At 41.1% G+C, this 20,534-nt stretch overlaps 1 protein-coding gene across 1 annotated transcript in view; it reads left to right on the forward strand.

The window, feature by feature from the left end:
- The window catches only part of ERBB4 (erb-b2 receptor tyrosine kinase 4), a 547,664-nt gene that overhangs the window by 412,333 nt on the left and 114,797 nt on the right, over window positions 1-20,534 (forward strand). Inside the window, exons 13-16 of the mRNA XM_033064273.1 lie at window positions 900-1,032; window positions 3,037-3,130; window positions 4,570-4,724; window positions 10,723-10,797. Coding sequence (XP_032920164.1) covers window positions 900-1,032; window positions 3,037-3,130; window positions 4,570-4,724; window positions 10,723-10,797 — 457 coding nt within the window. The remainder of the gene's footprint in view (window positions 1-899; window positions 1,033-3,036; window positions 3,131-4,569; window positions 4,725-10,722; window positions 10,798-20,534) is intronic.

Raw genomic sequence — 20,534 nt, forward strand, 5'->3', positions numbered from 1 at the left:
CATTGTGCAGAAATAAATTCAAATTAATTGTCCTTTCACATGTCAGGGTTAGGCTGAAAGTTCACCCAGATGCTGGAGAGATAATGTGTTTCCTTTTGCTCATTTTCTCCATCTGTCACATCACCTAGATATTTACATAGAGAATTATTTATATCAAATAAAAATACAGACTTTGACATAAAGGCTCTTTGGTTCTTCAGGTGCTTTTGCACTAAATGATTTTAAAATCACCATTAATGATGTCTTTCCTTCAATTGTTCTCCAACTGTCCATAAGTTTTATTTCAGGGAGTCCTCAGTTCATAGGTAGCATTTTATATTTTAGTTTAATAGGACTTTAGTGGATTCAGACAGTTGATATTTTTGAATTCTTTAAATTTTTGGCATTTGCCATGCCCTGTGTCAGGGAATTCTGCAGGTTGATCTTTACTTTCTATGAAGAAAAATCTCAGATTTTAACCCTATTGGATTGCTGTCTCTTTGAATGCCCGTGAGGGACTTGGAAGAAGCAGTGAACAATTGTTTTCATGCTTGCTCACCTCTTCCATGCCATTTAGGATTTTGGAAGCTTTAATCATGTCATTTCTTCCCCCACCTCTGAAGCTGCTGCTCTGTTTAGAAGCTCTTCTCTGGTTCTGATCTTCCTTGCATCACTCTCTTAAATCTTTTTCCCACTCAGTTTTTTCTGAAAGGAGCAGACCAGGAGTATGTAGGATATTCCAGCTGAGTGCTTTGTGTATTTGATAGTGATTTTGTGCCTTTTTTTTTTTTTTCTATCCTGTTCCTGGAAAATGGGGACATTCTGATTGCATTTCTGGGCATGTTGGGATGCTGACAGAATATTTCCTCTCGGATTTGGGAGGGCTGTGAGCATGACTGACAGCACCCCTCTCTGTGCAGCTGCTGATGGGATGGTGTGCAATGAGCTGTGCTCCAGTGACGGCTGCTGGGGGCCAGGGCCAGACCAGTGCCTGTCCTGCAAGCGCTTCATCAGGGGCAGGACCTGCATCGACTCCTGCAACCTCTACGATGGGTAAGACACTCCCCCTGTGCTTTTCCCCAGAGCTGCTAATTAACATTGTTGGGAATTTCAGTGAGCAGGTCATTTTGGGTTTGCATGCATTACTAATATTGCTGATTTGGGGTGAAACGTGTCATGGGCTAAGATGTAAGGATTTCCCAATCTGAATTTGTGTAGAAAGCTTTCCCTGGTATTCCACTGACTAAAGTTTTCTTGCAGCATCATGATCACCTTGCACCTTTTGTACTGCTGGTACATGAACAGTTTGATTCAGGTGAAAAGTTACAAAAAACCCTTCATTGATTATCCCTACCTGATACCCTCATTCAGAACCATACATTTATATTCTTTCAGATGAGTTGGATTCAGGCATCTGATAAAGAAATTCTCTGAATAAGGACCCCAAAGCAGAAAAACTCACTCTCTTTTTCATGATGCACTATGTAATTGTGCACACAAATACAAATTTAAAAATCCAGCAGGAGTTCTTGCCTCTTTTCCCTTTGCTGCTTATACTGGGGGAATACCTCCACAGCACAAGGTGGATGAATCTGCTTTATGACAAAAAGATAAAGCTGAACTGAGCCAAAGGAACTCCCATATATGCATGAAAATATTCTCAACTCTTTCATCTGGAGAAGGCTTGCAAAAAATACTTTGTCAGAGCACAGTTTTATGTGTTTAAATGCTGCTCTTCTCTCCTTCCCCTTCACCCCCCAATAAGAGTTGCAGGCCCCAGTTGTGTTGTCAGTGCACTGGAATAAATTGGTCTCCCCTTGCTGTGCTTTACTGCCAGAGCCTGTCACAGTAAGAGCATGATGAGTCTCAATCAGTATATTCTGTTCTCTGCCCATCAGTGAAGGGTATTTACACTTTCCACAGGCTCAGTTCTTTCCTAAATATGTGAAAATGTTTGTAACCTGGGCTAGGGGAGAGAGAACTTTTTTTGTTTGTGGGAGAGCTCTGCATGTTCATGTTGTAGGGCAACAACAGTTCCTCAGGGTGGGATCAAGCTGTATGTGACATCTTTTAGTCCTGAGCAGGAAAAATGCACTCCCAGAGCCAGGGAAGGGTGAGCACTTGAGTGAGGCTTTCCTCAGCTCAATCCTGATGTCCTCAGCAGATCTTAGTGGCTGTAGAGGAATGGAGGGTGAGCAGTGACCAGCTGAGCTCTGAGCCTTCACCTCGTACCTGGATGCTTCTGGAGCCCCCTAACATGAGTGTGCAGCACATCTGTAGCTGCTTGATGCAAATATTGTAATGGGTTCATGCAGCAAGATGGGATCCACCTGCAAAGCTTGGGCCACTCTGAGCCTACTACAAAGATTTGGTCTGTTTTTAGTGGGGGAGAAACCACTTGTTCACATGTGAATTCATCTTAAAGGTGGGATGGATTGTGTTGGGAGAGTGCTGGAGGGTTGTGATGAGTGGTAACTGGCAGCTGAAATGTTTGAAGGAAGAAATTCAACCTGCCATCACTACCTTTTTTTCCCCTTTAAAAATGGCTGATAAAGAAAAAAGTCACTTGAGTGGTAGTTTCTTGTGGATACATGAAATAAATGAGTAGAAGGATTTGTTTTGACATTTTATAGATTGAGACCTCAGTTTAGAATTATTGCTGAAAACATCATGATCCTTTTGGAGAACAGGCTTTAAAACACGTGTTCATAGAGACCTACCTGCAACTAGGTCTGTTCTTTCATCAGTGCTCACATGTGACAAGGGGCTTCCTGAATCTGAGCCACGAGTGATAGTCCTGTAGATGAAAATCAAGAAGTCAGCAATTTTGTCCTGTTAATGAAGTTTGTATTTCTTAATGAGAGGAGAGCCCCTACTCATAGTTTTATATTGGTGAAGAAAGTGTCTCTCCTTCACGTGGCTGTGCCTGAGGTGGTGGCCTGTGTTCAGCTGCTGTGCCCCTGAGGGCAATTCCATCAGGTGAAGACCCAGCCAGGTGAGCTCAGTTTTGGGCTGGAGTCAGCTTTCTCCTAACCTGCCTGCAAAATCTTTTCTCAGGGAATTCCGAGAATTTGCCAATGGATCTGTCTGTGTGGAGTGTGATCCCCAGTGTGAGAAGATGGAGGAGAACATGATCACGTGCTACGGGCCGGTAGGAGCAAACTCTGTTATGTTTGTTAACATTTGGTTTGGTTGCTGTGGTTCAGGGTAACTTGCAAAAGTGTGCTGAAGGACAGGGTTTTCCTGCTCACAGACTTCAAAGCAGCTGCAGAAAATTAGTGAAACAAAAGCAGAAAACACACATATTTTATGTATAGGGAAGGAATTCTGCTCGTGCTACACTTGTGCTGGGAATAAACTGCCTTGGATCTGCCTCTTTAAGAAAGTGATTTTAAAAGTTTTCTTTCCTGAGTTGACTTAATGCTTTAGTGGTGCAGATGCACACAGTTTTTACAGACAGCATGCAGTTGGGATTTGATCTTTTATCCCTATTTTCGTTCTTTATACTCAGTTCTGTCCTGGTTTCCCCCTGCCAAAAAAAGTGGGGGAATTTCTCAGTCTCTCAGTTTGAGCAATATGCTGGGAGGTTTTTTGTAGTTAGATAGCCTTTAAGTTCTTTTGATAGATAATGTTTTTCATGCATCCTAAATGATGGCTAATTCTTTCTAACCTTTATAATGGCCAGAAACGTTTCTTTCAAAGATTATTGCTCATCTGGCAGATAGAAGTTGTCTCTTCTAGTTTTCTGTGTATTGCCAAGTCACAGGTATGCTGGAAATGAGTTGTGTTTCTGGCTCTTCAAAATTGAGAAAATATAATCCTTAATTTATTTCCTTATTTCTATGACTTAGTTAATGAATGGAAAAAAGAAATCATAATTTTTCTTACAATACTATGTTTTTCTGCAATACAGCTAAGCTTCTTAAGAAGCTTTTTACTTCTTAAGGCAAGAAGCTAATGTCCTAAGTGTTCAGCCCATCAGGGAAATTTAGATTTGTAGCAGGGCTTATGGACATGAAATCCTAGGCCAATGCTCAACCTGAACACCAGATTTAGTTATAAACTGGCTTATCATCACAGCTTTAAAATTTAACCTTTGCATTATCCAAGAGTCTTAGTTTGTTATTCTTAACCATTTGGTCTTCATATGTATTAAGAAGAGGGAGACCTTGTAGTTCTTCATTCTTGCTGTGACCAGATGCCATGTGCAGAATGCTTGTGGAAAACTGCTCTGGAGTACAGAGGTAGGAGATTTTTGCGAAGGGGGTTCAGTACTGAATGTAGCAGGAAGTTTCTCAGCATTAAAGTGGGCACTGACTTCATTGTATTAAGCACACCAATAATATTGAGAAGCTCATCTAGAAGCTGCTATTTAGTCTTGCACTCTACAGAAGAAGTTAATGGCCAAAAGCACCAGGATTTATGCATCTGCTGCTCCTCAGGGAGGCTGGAACCATGCAGGTAATTCACTGCTCCTTGGGAGGAGAAGCTGCTGCAGTTGTTGCTGAGTGTGTGCCAATGCAATCCTATGCAGCAGCAAAGGACAGAGTAACTTGAGTGCACTGCATTTCTCTCTTCCACGCTCTCCAGGGACCTGACCACTGCACAAAGTGCTTCCATTTCAAGGATGGTCCAAACTGTGTGGAGAAATGTCCTGATGGCTTGCAGGGGACCAACAGCTTCATTTTCAAGTACGCCGATGAGGACCGGGAGTGCCACCCGTGCCATCCGAACTGCACCCAAGGGTGAGTGCAAGCTCTGTGCAGGGAGCCATCCTGTCCAGGCACTGCTCAGAGCACAGGCTGCTTTGTAGGTAGTTTGGCTTAGTACAGCACTTATCCCACTCCTGAAAAGAGAGTGTGCAGTAGGAATTTAACCTTTGGTTTGCAGGTCTCTCATGACATTCATAAGCCCAGCAGCTTGTCAACAAAAAAAACCATTTTGAAGGCCACAGAGAAAAACTTTCCTCTGCAATGCTCTCAGCTTTCCTTCTACACTGATTTGTAGCAAATGCTGCCCTTTCACTTACTGTTAGGCCTATAAAATGACTTTGCTTTTAGTATTTGCTCCTTGACAGAATCTCTGCTACTTGGTATTGGTGAACTAAGCCTGCAGCACTATGGTGAGACAAAAGTGTTACTGCTCTCCTTTTCCTACAGGGACTGAAACCAGACTTTTTACAGGAGCCTGAGACTGAGCATCAATTTCTGAAGTCCTGTCAAAGTGCCCAGAATAATTTGTTACACTTGGAATAATACAGCCCATGCATCTGAGCCAGAATTGAGAACCTGTGCAACACAGCAACAATAGTCACATGCACACCTATGGTTTTGCACAGCCACATAAGTTATTACTGCCTTTTCCATGGGGCAATTCAGAGTGTCCAGCACACAAAGAGAGGAGGACACAACAATGGGGAAAAGAGAAAACATCAGCCAGTGAAATAATCTTCAACAAGAGGCTCTTATTGTTTAGCAGCTAAAATTAAACCAGTAAATTATTCAATGTAATCTTGATGTCAACAGCTGTTGCCATTCAAAATGAGACCTTTTGCTGGTTTTGCAAATCTAATTACAATAGAGCCATTAGGGAAATGAGAGGGAGATCACAGAGACATAGCCAGGATCTGTTACAGATTTGTCTCCCCCTCAGACCCTTTAAATCAGTTATGCAATGAGAAAAATGCTGCTACTGTGGAAGAAGAGGGTAAGAAGAAAGATATTAAAAGATGAGCTCACTCCAGGAGCTCTGGTCCTGGCTTTCATAGATGGAGAAGGTGCCAATGCTGATCTAATCTGACAAGACCACAGATGTGTGATGGATTTATGTCTGCCCAGCATAGGAAGTGCCTTGCAGCTCTCCTGGCCTCCAGGGAGCAACACTTTTTCTTATTCCCTCCTTTTTCCTGAGGAGCTCTTACTGACCCAGCTATTTCTAGTGTTTGTGGACCAACTGTGCTTCTCCTAGACCAGGAAAGGAGCAGAAGGTTTTCCATGCCTTTCCACTTCTCCATTTTGGAAGTAGTTTATTTTTATCTACCTAGATCAAGAAGGGAAGTTCTCATGCCTTGTCTGAAAATGGGACATTCTAATTCATACACAAATATGAAGGGCATTAGGCAGTCCTAGCAGACCTTGGCAGAACTCACTGGCAACCACTGCTGGCACAGGGTTCCCTTATGCCAAGTGATGTTGTTTTTTTAATCCTTGGACTTTGCTTTCCCTCCTTTCTGTTTTCTCCTTCTATTTAGGTGAAAGAATGTCCCATCGTGTGCCTATCCCCAGAGAAAGGACAAGTTAAAGGCCTAAAGTCTCTCCACGAGTTATGTGTAATGTTGGGGGTTGGGTTTTGTTTCCCTTTTCTCTCTGTGAAATTTTTCCCATTATGATGCAAACCAAAAAGAGGTATGATGATATCCCAGATGAGGAACTATCCCTTTTCCATTGCACTAATAATACTCCCTGTGGAAATCTTTGTCCTCTTATTAAAGAATTGATGTGTCTATTAGGTAATTTTTTATCCCTTAGAAAAACAATGCTGTCTTCCTCCCAAGTCTGGGTAAGCATGGCTTACTGTTCCTTTTTTAGTGTTCCTAGAGACTCTGTGGTATGTGATAGTTAATGAAGCTGTTAATGACTGTCCAAGATGTCTGGGTTTGCAGATTGTCCATCTTCTTGCCAACATTGTCAGGGGCTGAGTACACCCACAGAGAGAAGGGAAAGCAGTTAATCTCTCCTTTCCTCCTTCAAGGCTGAATTCTCTAGTTTCATACCCTTCCTTTAGAAAGTAGTATTTAAATTCCCCTCAGTCATGATTCTTCACTGAAATAGTTTGTGGAGACAACACAGCTTGCTATTTGGCTCATGGCTGAGAGAAAAACGTAATTCTGCTCCATCCTGCACATCTGTTCTCCTGGCTGCCAGATCAAGTGCTGGAATAAAAGCAGTGCCCTCTGAGTACAGCTGGGATACCCATCCAAAAGGGCTGAGCTGCTGCAGAGCAATGCTTCCCAGTGTGGTATTACCTCATTCCTGCAGTGCTGCTCCCTGAGCCAGGCTGCTTGAGAAAATAGGTTATTGGTTCTCAGGCGATGTTTCCAGTCATCCCCACCAGTTGTCACCAAGGAATGATCTGTCCCACTTCTGTTTATTGTGTTTTGCCACCAATTCCATCTTGGCATTTGCAGAGGACTGCTTTAGTGAGGCTTGCTAGCACTATTGTCCTCCCTTATTCCATTATAATGACAGCTTCTCTTAATAGGTGTGTAATGATCCAGCCGTGTAATGATCTTGCATTGACCAGCAGAACTGTCAAACAGTGACTTCCCTGGGTGCAACAACTGTGCTCCTGCCCTTGCCTCCCTGTGATAACTATCAGCTGCTTGAAGCCAGTTTGGAGCAGATCTGAGGCACGTGGGACAGCCATCCCACTTAATTCAAGAGAGCTGGAAAGCGTTTGGCACCTCTTCTTGCAGAGCTAGCCAAACCTGAGCACTTCCACAGGAATAAAATACTCACTGTACAATAGCAAGTGACAGCCTGCTTCCTTGCTGGGCAGCACACAAATGGGAGATCTCACTGCACACCTCCCCTCATCCTACAAATGTGTTTTGTCACACAACCTTCTGAAGGGAGGCCATTACTCCTCACCAAAATGTTCTTTTTTCCCTCTAAGCCATGACCAGAGAAGTCAGGGGAGCTCCAGCAACAATGTGTGGCCCTGAAGGGATTTGAGCGCAGAAGCACTGTGCTGCATCTAAAGCTTGTAGGTTTATTTTTGGGAAGAAAGTTTGAATTCCAGATGAAAGAATATTGCAAACACACTCTGGATAAGAAAAACTGTTTCTCTGTTGTTTTGCAAAATGTCCTCCTAGCCCCTGCTCCAGTTCAACTTTGTTCCTCTCGCCTGTTAACTCAGTAGCCCTTGGGTCTGACTTTATCCATAACAATTTTTTGGTGACCACCACAAAAAAGATTTTTTCCTGCCTAGAGGTAATCCACTTATACCATTGTAAAATCAGTTTTGTTTGTTTCCAGTGATCAAGATTGAGAATTCATCTGGTAAGGAATGGCTTTGCTACTCCATATCTGTGCAGCTAAGACCTCACCTTTCAGTCTTAAAAGAGTTGATAAATGACAATATTTCTGGATTGTTGGGAAAAAAACAACAGTTGTTACTGCAATTTTCAAAACCCCACATTTTCTTTCAGAGGATGGTTATCTTTTAAGCTAGGATGAGCTCCAAGTGTAATTTTCTGGCTAAGTTGTGTTTGAACTTCTGTAAGGTACTGAATCTATCATTAATAAATTGGCATGTATCAATTAATCAGTTCATTTTACAGAGCCAACTTGGAAAAGAAGATATCATCCAGGCTCCAAGCAGAAGGAACAGTGGGTGTGAACAGGGTTAGCAGCATGATGTGTGATTGTGTCAGGCTTATATGGGACAAAAAACCTGAAATGAAGGGAGTTCCTTGCTGGGGAATAATACCTGGTGACTTGGTGGTACAAAATACCCTGTTAATAAGTATTGCCATGGCTCATACAGTGCTGTACTTTCCTGCATGTAATCAGGATGGGGAGAGACTGGCAACTGCCTAGCTAGGAGTAATGGAATTGCATCTGAATTTTCTCTTTGGGGAAGCCAAGTCTGCTGAAGAAGATTACAATTTGAAATAAAAATCAGCGATGCTTCAACTCGTGCTGGGTGAGGTCCAAACAGTACAATTTGGATTCAGTCCTGTTCTCCTAATGTACATGTGAAGTGACTCTGACACAACAGGCTCCTGATACCAGTCTGCCAGTTCTCTGAACTAGTAGCAGCCTCTCAGACCTCTAATTTGAAGATGCCCTTCTTTTTATTTATAGCAAGAGTCTGAGCTCAGCTTTTCTTGGCATGGTAGGAAATGGGCAGTCTGAGCCATTCTTCAGCTTCCTTCATTGCTGAGCTTGTTTTCTCCAAATTGCTGAGATTGCCATGAAAGGAAGAAACACTGGATGTGTTTGAGATGGGTTAGAATTCAGACAGTCCTGAATTCCAAAGTCCTAATGCCCAGGACAGTCAAATTCCAAGAGTTATCCCTATTAAGTTTTTGAACTGTGTTTAAATCAATCCCTTATGTTTATGCATTATCTGGCTATTTAACTCATCTTTTTTATGTCTGCACATATGCTGAAGGAAACAATAATTGAGGAAATTCTTCCAGTTTGTATTTGCATGTCAGAGTAAGTGTCTTGTGGTGAAATAAAAATTCAAGCAAACAAACAGGGGGTAAGGTTTACTTGGTCTGCTCTCCCTGATGAGCAGGTATGGGGAAATTGAATTGACTGACTTCATTTTATAATGGCAGAGTGATACCAATTGAAATGCAGCAAAAGCTGAGGAGTGGCAAGTGATGGTGAAGCAGAAAGAAGATCTTATGGGAGCTTATTTGAACTCTCAGATTTTGACATGCATATCCTTCCATCAAAGCCAATCTGAAAAACAGCAAACTTTAAAAGAGTTGGGGATCACACCTTAAATTTAAAATGCCTCAACAGAAGTAAGTTGCAGTCTACTGATCTGTCAGATCACCTCTCCCAACTGTAGTAGATGTACAGCCAAAGGGCCTATTAATAAAATGGCTCTGAGATCCTGTTAGAGAGTTAAAATCAATGGTTTGGTTTCCTTAAATGCCAAGGGTTGGATAATTCCCCATGGCTAGAGTGCCTAGCTGTGCATGCTGCACTAAAGGGGGGGTCAGGTTGTTTTAACCCCTAAAAGCTCAAATTTAGGTCTCTGAGAATCCTGACTGCTGTATAAATGTATGTTTGGCTTGCTGTTTGAATGCAGGGGACCAGGAAACCAGTCCTGCCTCCATGGAAGCAAGGGAAATCCACACATGACCTCACGTGTTCTGCAAACCCTTTTCCATGGCTGTGTTTTAGTGGGGCTGCATTTGGTGATTCCTTGCATTTCCAGTGCCTTTGGTGAGCACCTGCTGGTTGTGCAGGTGGAGGACTTCTGGCAGCTTTTAAGGAAAGCAGAATAAAACATCTGAATCAGCAGACACCATTTTGCTGTGGTTTTCGTTGCTGGAAGATGATCTTTGAGCTTCCCTGTTAAAAAAGTATATTCAGCTTCCAAATTATTTTTGCAGTTACCCCGGCTGGGAGCTTAGAACAAAATGAACAATTGCATTAATTACAGAAAGAAAAGCAAGTTCTGGATTGTACTCCTGGAAGTCTCAACTTGTAAATTAACAGCTTTTGTGCAGTAATCACTGGTTTGATGATTCATAAAAGCATGCAGGAAAAGCAACTCTATTGTCAGGACTCCCACGTGTGCGAGTGCAACCTGCCTTAAATGTTATTTGAGCCAAGCTCCGGCCTGCCTTGGAGTGCTGTTGCTATTATTGTTCCTCTTGCCACAAGCTATAATTTTTTGGTGACATAGGTCTCTCTTAGAGAGAGAATAAGAGCTAGAATTAAGTCCACAAAGGGGATTCCTGCTGGAATTAATACCACAAAGGGGATTTTTGCTCATTGTGTGCGTAAATAACAGCTGTCTCTCTTTCTCTCCCTGTTTCCACTTTGGATTTGCTGCAGGTGCATAGGGCCACACCTGGAGGACTGCATTGGGCTGATGGATAGGTACTGGCTGGGTGCTGGTTGCCTGTGTGTCTCCATCCCAAGCCGTGTGGACAAGGGCGCATGCGTGTGCATGTGCTGCCAGTGACGTGGTTTGTTCTGTAATTGCCTGCAGGTGTAGAGGCCCCGCTAGTCATGACTGCATTTTCTATCCATGGACACGGCAGTCCACCCTGCCCCAGCACGCTAGGTAACATCCCCACCCATCCTCCATGCCCTGCCTGCCTCAGCACTCTCATACTACCCAGTTTGAGCACACTGAGTGCAGCTTGTCCAAAAGCGACACCTGCCTCTCTACATCCAGATTCGCTCTTCTGTTTGAAAGGCAATTAAATACTCTGCTCCTCTAGGCTGATTAGAAAATGCCTTTTTAAAAGTTGTTTTGATTTTTAATTGTTTTCATTTTTAGCTTAAGTCAATAAGGATTAAATTCTGAAATTTCCTGTAGATTAAATTTTATTAGATGGTGAAAATTCCGGTTCAATTGGAACTCGCCTGTCTTCTCTTTATTAGGATTTTTGTTTTTTGTTTAAGACAAAATTTAAAAGCAAACAAGCCCCTTTCTTCCATGCACCTTCCCTTGAAAAAGCAAATGTATTAGCAAAACCAAATTTCTTCCTTAATTCACATAAAATGATTATTTCATTACTTTTTCATTTGGTATTCAAAAGAAAAATTGTAATCTCACAGTGATTTTATTTTTTAGTAATGAAAATTGAAGCAAATTAGTAAAGTAGGCTTTACTCTGCGTTCTTTTTCATTAAAGCCCTACGTTGCCATTCAGTTTGTTCATTCTTAAATTCAAACTGGTTAATATGACTTCTATGCTTTGGCTTTATTCTCCTGAGCGAAGATTAGAGAAAAAATGCATAAATTCAATCAAACCCACCTCATTAATGATTTCAATATGAGGTTTTTTCTTGTCTTTTTCAAAAGGTTTTAAGGTTGTCTTAATTGTGTATATAATGTGAATATGTTTATTTCTAGCTTATGAAGGGAAATGTATTTGGACTTAAAAAACAGTGCACTATAAATGCTATCAAATGGCACATTTGATTATTAAATCAGTATCAGTTATGGCTTAATTCATTAACCAATGAATAAGCAGTAAAAGATGAGGTTTTTAATATTTGAATGTTTTGTTTTAATCTTTCTGATCTGGGATATCCAGTTGGAGATACTTTTATGGGACCTCATTTTCAGATGGACTCATCCAAACAGAGCTACCCCAATTTCATCAACTTTAGTCCAAGCACAAATACAGAAAAATATTATTATTATTATTATTATTATTATTATTTCCTCAAGATTAAGGCCTTTACCAAACTACAGATATTAGAGAAATTGTTTTACTCTGTTCAGTGGTTTTTACTCCTGCTCCATTCAGTCTGAGGGTGAAATGTTTCCTGTTTTCTTTGAATCTGATGGATATTTTTTGCTTGTTTCAGCCTTGCTGAATTCATTTTAGGAAAATTACTGCACTGTGTTGAAATGTCAGTATGTATTCTTTCACTTTAAAGGCAAAGAAGGAAACTTCATACCTGTATATTAGATTTGTGAAATTGTTTTTTTTGATTTTGTTTTGGTTTTGGTTTTTTTTTTTTTTAATTGTGAAAATTGTTTATTCTGTGTGGGCTAAAAATGGGCAAAACTGCATTGGCAAAGTGACACTTTTTGTTATAGTAGGGTTGTAAAACCAAAATGGATGTGTTCAACTTTAGACAGAACCTTCTTCATGTCCCTTTGAGAATTGTGCACCTTCCTGACAATTATAAATCTTAATTAATAATCAGACTGACCCCTATCTATTAACTTGTAGTTTTTTCCCATTGTTGTGATTATCAGAGAGTAGAAGGGCATTGGGCTTTCTGCTGCCCAGGCTGTTGAAAGTGAGAGCAGGGCTTTAACCCAAACAAGATATTCTTCGTCTTCTCCTATTTCCATTTTCATAGCAGTGTTGCTTTTCTTTCCAGTTTTTTAGTTTGCAAATTGTTTATGCCATGATCCATTGACTTGAGGGCTTTTGTAAGAGTCTGGTAGAATAGCAAAGTAATTCTTTCTGTCATGTTTAATAAAGATGAATCAGATGTGCATCACGTGGCTTGTTTTCCAAATGACTGGTGAAACTTCAGGTTTTTCTGCTTATCTTTAGTCCCTTCAAGTTTGTGGGAAAACAATCTTACTTTTGGCAAAGCATTTCCTTCTGAATAGTTTGGGTTTGGTTTTTTAACCTTCAGTTTCAATGGAGTTGTGTCCAAAAGAACAGCTCCTCATGCAGCTTCCTGTGTAGATTATTCCTGTAGAACTCTGGTTTTAGTTCCACCATCCATCCCAGTCTTTCCTAGAAATTTCCAAAGCAAAGATGGGAAGCAGAAGGAGGCTGGAATTTCCCAGGATGCCCTAAGGAGTTATCCATCCTCCTTTCCTACCTCTTATTACAATGCCACTCCTCCTTTTGCTAGTTTCTGGCAGTTGCATTCAGTGGTTTTTTGAGGTTGGAATAGAACATTCCAGCATATTCTGGAGCAATTGGCAAAAAGATGAGTCTGGCTGCTCCCAAGATTGGGATAACTTCTGTGTAAAAGGATGATTCAAAAGCTATAAAAATAATGCTGTGCTGGTCATTAAGAAAATGCTCTAGTCAGTCAGGAAAGGCTGGTTCCTTTCAAGTTCACCAGAAAAGTTTGGGAAATGGAGTGACACTGTGGACAAAGATTTTATCTAAAGTATGGATTTTAATTGGTTTATCTTTGCTAGGTTTCATTCACCTTAATACTAGGAAAGATCATCAAAGGAGGAGTGAAGTTTCTGTTTTCTGGTGTGTGTGAGATTGTAGATCTAAAGATGTGATCAGGACCATGTGTTGGATATGACAGGAAAGAACCAGCACCAGCACTGATGTTTCTGGTCTGAGTAAGCTGGTGTCTCTGTTTATGCCCCAAGAAAATTTCATTTACATTTCCCTTTTAACTAACAGGAACTAATTAGCCAGACCCACTATTGTCAAGTGCTTAAATAGACTGTTGTGTAGATGTTAACTCTAATTACAATCCTATTGCTAGCTTTGTATCCAAAAAGGATGTTCTCTCAACAAATCATCACTTCCTCAAAAAAAAAAGTAAAAAGAAAAAGCTGGTTTTATCTATTGCCTATGTGCACAAGAGCTAATTAACAGTAAACCCTGTGTAATGCAGGCAAATCCTTTGATAGCTGTTTTGTACCCTGTCACAGTATGACTTGAACAGAATTTCACAGCAACTCTCAGTAGTTGGTGGGGAAGGGAAACCACCTCCAATAAAGTGCTTATGTTCATGGCTTTCATGGTGCTCAGCTCCATTGCTTGGAGGAAAGCACTCCATATGCTCTCTGGTTTTATATAATAATTACAGTTGTTCTGGGGGGGCAGAGGATCTCTGTATAAAATAAGATCTGTGAGTACCAGCTAAGCTATGTTACTTGGTTGGTAAAAGACGCTACTCTTAATATGGAGCTTTCTGAATCTGTATCAGGACAGAGCAGTTGAAGAAACAGGTTTATTTTTGAAGAATCCAGACTAGAAAAGCAGACAGTTTCAGATTCTCACTCTGTGGGTTGCATAGATCTTACACATCATCAAACAGGACTAATTCACAGAATGAGCTAGCTTGGAAAAGACCTTTGAGATCATCAGGTCCAACCTATGACCTAACCCCACCTTATCAACTAAACCATGGCACTGAGTGCCACGTCCAGGCTTTTCTTAAACACCTCCAGGGACAGTGACTCCACCACCTCTGAGGGCAGCCCATTCCAATGCCCAATCACTCCTTCTGTGAAAGAATTTCCCAATGCCCAGCCTAAAGCTCTCCTCTGTCCTCTTGTCCTGTCAGTGTTGCCTGGGAGAAGAGACTGACTCCCACCTGGCTACAGCCTCTTTTAAGGTTCATGAAAGAGATTGATAGAGAAATCCCAGTTCTGTGAGAGAACTTGCCTCTGCTGAGCTGGTTCTGAAGCCAGACCTTTGCTGAGGGCACTTTAATTCTTGCCATGGCATCTCCCTGTCTGGAGCTTTAGGAGGAGTACATTTGGAGTGCCCCTGTGACGTGAAAGTCACTGCAGTGATCTTGTGACCTCCTCAATTTTTTTACTATTTCCACATTTTAAGACTTGGTATTCTTGTGAAAGGGTGTAGGTGGATATTCCTTCTTTCCTGTTGTACAGATAGAATCCTAGAGTGGTTTGGGTTGGAAAGGACCTTAAAGCTCCTCCTGTTCCAGTCCCCCATGCCATAGGCTGGGACACCTCCCACTATCTGGGGCTGCTCCAAGCCCCATCCAACCTGGCCTTGAACTCTTCCAGGGACGGGGCAGCCACAGCTTCTCTGGGCAGCCTGTGCCAGGGCCTCAACACCCTCACAGGGAAGAATTTCTTCATCATATCTGACCTAAATTTCCCCTCTTTCAATTTGAGGTCTGACCATAGTTAATAAATCGCTCATTGTGTTAGAGCTTCTGTTCTGTACCATGTTCAGAAAGATTTGTTTGTGACCAGTGTGGGGTTGTGCTTCTTCTGCTTCACTCAGCAGGGGTGTCTGGCATGGACTCATGGTATGGAAGGACTAAGTAGGGTATGCTACTATAGAGAAAAAGAAATATTTAAGGTTGGGAGAGTGAGAGAACTGGAAGCAATTCTCACACAATGCTGTGTAAAACCTGTTCTGTGGCTCCAGTAGTTTGAGGATCCTGTTGAGAGAGCCTAGGATAGAGTAAGGTCAGAAATCTGTTGTTTCTAGAAGTTTGTTATACAAGGAGTAGAATGTGAGCAATAAACTCTTGTAGGATCTCCATACTGTTGATGTTCATTGACCAAGTTTCTCAGCAGCTGTGCTCATTTTTGATAGGAAAGTTCTTTGTTTGGAAAACTGACTAAATTATCTTTACTGAAACTATGAGCAGAAAAAATGATGAGTGATAAAGGCCAAATGTGATAGGTCACTGCTGGAAGAAAAGAAGCAATAGGAGATGCAAATTAATAAATGATTTGTTAGAATGGAAAACAACACAGAGTGCCATTGCAGAGGTCATTGCTTTTGTTTCTCATCACCCTTGTGTTGTGTGTCTGTATTGATTTGGCTACACAAATAATATACAATGCAGAAAGAAAATTGTAACAGGAGAAGTGACCTTATTATAAAGCAACAGTATATATCTCACCACTCTCCTATGGGTCTCTCTCACGGCTAGAACTAAGGATTTAATTTAGATTTAATGTTGTTAAAAATTAATTATCTATTATTAAATATATATTTGTAGAGCTTTAGAAATATAGAAGATGTGGGGTTGTTTAAACCTCAGTGAATGGTTTCTTAATAATTCATTAATATTTAATATATAATGAATCAGAACTAAAGCTTGTGGTCTTACTTCCAATCTACCTGTGCAATGTAGCATTTGTCATCTTTCTTAGTTAGAAATATTTATATGACAAATGTATTTGAGTTGAGAGCCCAGCTCAGACTTAATTCTCTGCAATCTGGCTTACTCCTTGTGACCTTACTCAGGTGTGGAGGAGCTGCAATTTCTGCATGTAATGGGAAGCTCTTGGCTGGGGTTCTTTAGAGCAGCACATCCTCCCCGTTTGCTTTTCATTGCCTGTTTAACACCAGATTTCTGGAATGATAGAGCACAGAACATGGAATGCAGATGAGAATTTGCACATTGACATTACCTTTTTTGTTTGTTTTACACACCAAAATGTATGTTTACTTCTCAGTTAATTTGCAACAGCTTTTCAGCACTGGATTAAAACTAGCAGAAAACTTGTTAATGATGATAGTACAGTTGTCTGTCAGTCTTTTTAATTTGTTTTGGAGGAATGGAAATACCAGTGTTCAATTTGATATTTTACTAGTGTGTAGGGTACACGAGTTAAAGTAATTAAACAAACTGCATGTTTTGAGGAATTAACAAAGTCCTGACATTGGTGGTATGTGTGGGAAGTTGTACCTCAGCATTTACCAAAGGTGGAAGCATTACCACAAATACCAGCAATCATGCAGGAAGAGAGCATTAGGAAATCAAGCCATCAGACCAAATTACTTACTCTTACTGTAATTTTTTTCCATGTTGTAAAGTAACAGGGTGGGAAAATGTCATGTAAATTATCTGTACCTTTGGGTAGTAGTTTCAAAGAAGAACTAAAGAACTAAAATCAAGAACTAAAATGGATTTCTAGTGGGAAAACAGGGCTAAATTAAACTCATTCCCCATGCCATGCCCTCTGTTAGTTCAGCTTCCTTTGCATCTCTTTTCTGTAAAGCAGAGGTATTTTGCCTCTTCTCCTTCATTACAGGGTAGTAGATAGAGTTGAACAAGAATGTAGTCCCTGTACCTTCAGAGAGACTGTTTTCCCAAGAATATGTGTTAGGGAGGCTTTAGAGAAGAGCCATTGGAAAGAGAAGCTTGGAATGAAGTTTAGGAACTCAAACATCTGAAGCATATTTTGGCTGAAAGTGAAGGTGTAGAGCCAGATTTCCTCTGGACCCACAGAGGTAAGGAGACAGAATTTGGTTAAGGGTGGCACTAAGTGCAGCAGACTGAAAAGGAGATTTGGGTGTCTGTAAGGGATAAAATGGGTGAAATCTGAGAGATATTCAAAGCAGAAAAATGTCAGTGACTTTCTAATGAAGGTTATTAATCCCTAGAATTCTTTTCAGTGGTAATGTTCTCTTCTCCAGCACTAGACTTGTGAAATCAAGGCTGGGAATTTTTTCTTGCAAGCAAGATGGGTTTGTGCTGAGCTTGGAGGCAGAGGGTGGTGTGGCTCCTCTTACCATGTGACAGGACACTTCAGTGTCCATGGCAATGGTTTCCAGCTGTGACCAGCTCTTGGCTCGTGGTCTAAGCCAGAATGTCCTTTAAATTTTGGTTCAGAGTACTGGGTTGGACACAGACAAGCAAATGCAGCTGCTGAATCCTGGGCTTTGGCTCCTGTCAGCTGTGGGTGAGGCACAGAGTTCCACATGACTTTACACAAGATTTCTGTTCACATATGCTTGCTCATTAGAAGTTAGGTCAGGTAAAATTCTGAGTTTTCAGACTGTCCTTTGCTAGGAGAGATGAGAAACTCATTCAGATCTTATCTGTTCTTTTGTCAAAAGCTTCATGCTCTTTTTTTCAGTCTGATGTAAATTTTTAATGACACCATCTTCACTTGCTGGTGAACAAGATCTTTTGCAGACATATTGGCTGTTTCATCAATAGAAGATAATGTCGAAAATCATTTCTGTAGTTATCTGAGATTGAGCAAATGATAAAACAGACAAGAAAAGATTATGAGATAATGTGAAGAGCAGGTGCTGGCTAGTTCTGCTCGAGCTTTTCTTTGGCAGAGGATTGTGAGGAGGTCACTCTGTATTTGCCTGTAGTGTTACACTTCTCAGCAGAGCTGGTAGTTTCTCATACTAAAGAGTTGTGCATTTATACAGAAATCTGGGAACAAGTACAACCTCATCAGCAGGACAAGGGCCAAGCTTTGGTTAAACATGGTCCAGCCATGGACCACTGATTTGTCAGTGGTACAAAGTTTTTCTAGGAATGCCTAAAGGAAAGCTCTCTGCAATGCAATCAACCTTTTAATGAAATGTGTGAACTTTTTCCTCAAACAATTTGTCTTGGACTCCCTGCCTGTGACATAGTGTGTCCTTTGGAAACACAGGATTTCAAAGCAATACACCAGTGTTGGACACCTCTTAAAATGCTCACTTGGATTTTTGTTACATGTTCTTACTGCATTCACTGTTTCATTTGAACTCATAATTCTCTACTTGTCTTAAATCCATTAATGTTTAGATATGTCACTGAAATTAGATAGTACAGATGTGTCTTAGAAGGCACAGAAGCTTCAAAACACCATAACATGGGTGAAAACAAGTGGTGACAGTGGAAAAGTAGAAGGAAGCAAAAGGATGGAAGATGTAGTTTTATTTGTTGCCATTTTTTCCCCTCAAATTAATCCTGCAAGGTTAGAATCTAGGCCTGATGTCAGTGTAGGTCATGCTGAAGAGGAGACAACACACTGCAATCCCTGCTTTTGGTTGATGTAGTATGTTCATCTGCAAACTGATCAGAAAATAATGCTGGGTGTGAACCAGGGTATGCAGATCCTGCAGGCTGGTTGGTCAGAAGCAAAGAAACTGCAGTGACATGGTAGACTGCAAGGAAGATGTGTAATTCCAGAAGGGCAGTGGCCAAACCCATCTCCTCTAAGTTCCCAGCAGGCTGGAATCAGACATGGGGATATTTTCAGCTCATGCCAGGGTGTCTGTATCCATGGGCATTGCTCTGCTTGAGTGAATAGCCTTCCTTTAAAAAAAATGTGCAAATTTCAGAAGTAAATCACATCTTTCCCTGCCCCCAATGGACTGATGAAGGGGAAAAAAGGAAAGGTAAAAAGTTTTCCTGCATTAAAATGAACCACTGGTTGTTAATATGTGTAGTCTCAGTCACAGCAGGGATAATAGACAAAGAACAGATTGAAGAGATACATCCTTGCTTTAAAGCTGTCCCATCTCCCATAGATATGCTTTTCCCTCCCTGGTGGCACTGATGTCCTCTGCATGTGAATAATTTGGATGTAGACTAAGTTCAGTGCTGTCTCACTTCAGCTCTGGGTGAATTCTCTCTGCTTTTAGTTCCTGATCAACCAGTGGATCAGGGCTGCAAATTCTGAACTTCAGGGTGTTCAATTCAACTTTTAATCAGTGGATTTTTAAAACAGGGAAGCAGTTTACAGGGAACTTCCAGTAAGAAGAAGGATATCACTAAGAAAGCAAGCCAAAACCTATAGCTGTTTGTATATAATCTCAAGATGTCATCAGCCTCTTTGTGCTGCTGATTACTTAAATACTTCAAATACATACATTTTTGAAGTGGAATGAGAAGCAATCCCTCTCTCCCTCGTGACAGAGGCGGGGGAGAAATTGCAAAATTCTCTCTCCTTGTTTGTTTTTTGTTGTTTTGTTGTTTTTTGTTTTTTTTTTTTAATTTTCTTAACCTCTTAAGAGTTTAAGACTCTAGGAGACCTAAAAGGCATAAAAAGTCAGCAGTATTCACTACCTGCCAGAGCAGTGGTATTTAGGTTGGGGGATCTGGTGGAATAAGGAGAGGAAGGGGGTTGAGGTTGAAAGAGAAAAGAGAATTTTCGGCTGGATCACTATTTCCCCAGGTGCTTGGCCTGTTCTGTTCTGGAATTTCAGCAGCTGTTGGAAGAGTTCTTTTTACATTTAGAAGCTGCATAGAGAAAGCAGTAAATTCTGGAATGTTCTATCATACAGAAGTTTGAGGGAAGGAAGGACTACTTTACTAAATTATCTTTTTCCTCAATGTGGGCTATACTATACCACAAAGCAATGCTAATAAAAGAGCAGCTGGAAAGTCAGGGTTGCTCTTAGTACCCTGACCATGGCCATGCTTTTCTAATCCAGTCACATCTGTGACTGTGGAGGTGGTGGGAGATTGCTGTGTACACAAACACAGCCCCATCATCAGCAGAGCTGAGAGCAGGATGATGCTCACAGAGGCTGGCTTCCCTTGGCTGCTTTACAGCCCCTGGAGTGGATGGATTCCTTTGCCTGTGGATGCAGAAGAGAGCAGTGACAGTGTGTTTGGAGCTTCTTTTCTTCTTAGAATGGCCTTTGGGGAATGCTGGCAGTGGGGTGGTGGCTGGAATTAAGAGGAGTTGCAGGATACCCCAGAGTTTCTCTCTGCTTCATTGGGTAACATAAGAATGACTGGGAGATGAATGATAAGTTATTAACATAGAAGAACTTTTGGGCATAGTATTGTATAAGAGGTGATCCTGTATAAAACTGTGTCAGAAAAAAGAAATCCGTTTTATATGAGCTTTTCCCCCAGTAATCAAATGGGGTTTTCTAATGATTGGTACAAT

Source organism: Catharus ustulatus, chromosome 7, assembly GCF_009819885.2.
Source record: "Catharus ustulatus isolate bCatUst1 chromosome 7, bCatUst1.pri.v2, whole genome shotgun sequence".
NCBI lineage: Eukaryota > Metazoa > Chordata > Aves > Passeriformes > Turdidae > Catharus > Catharus ustulatus.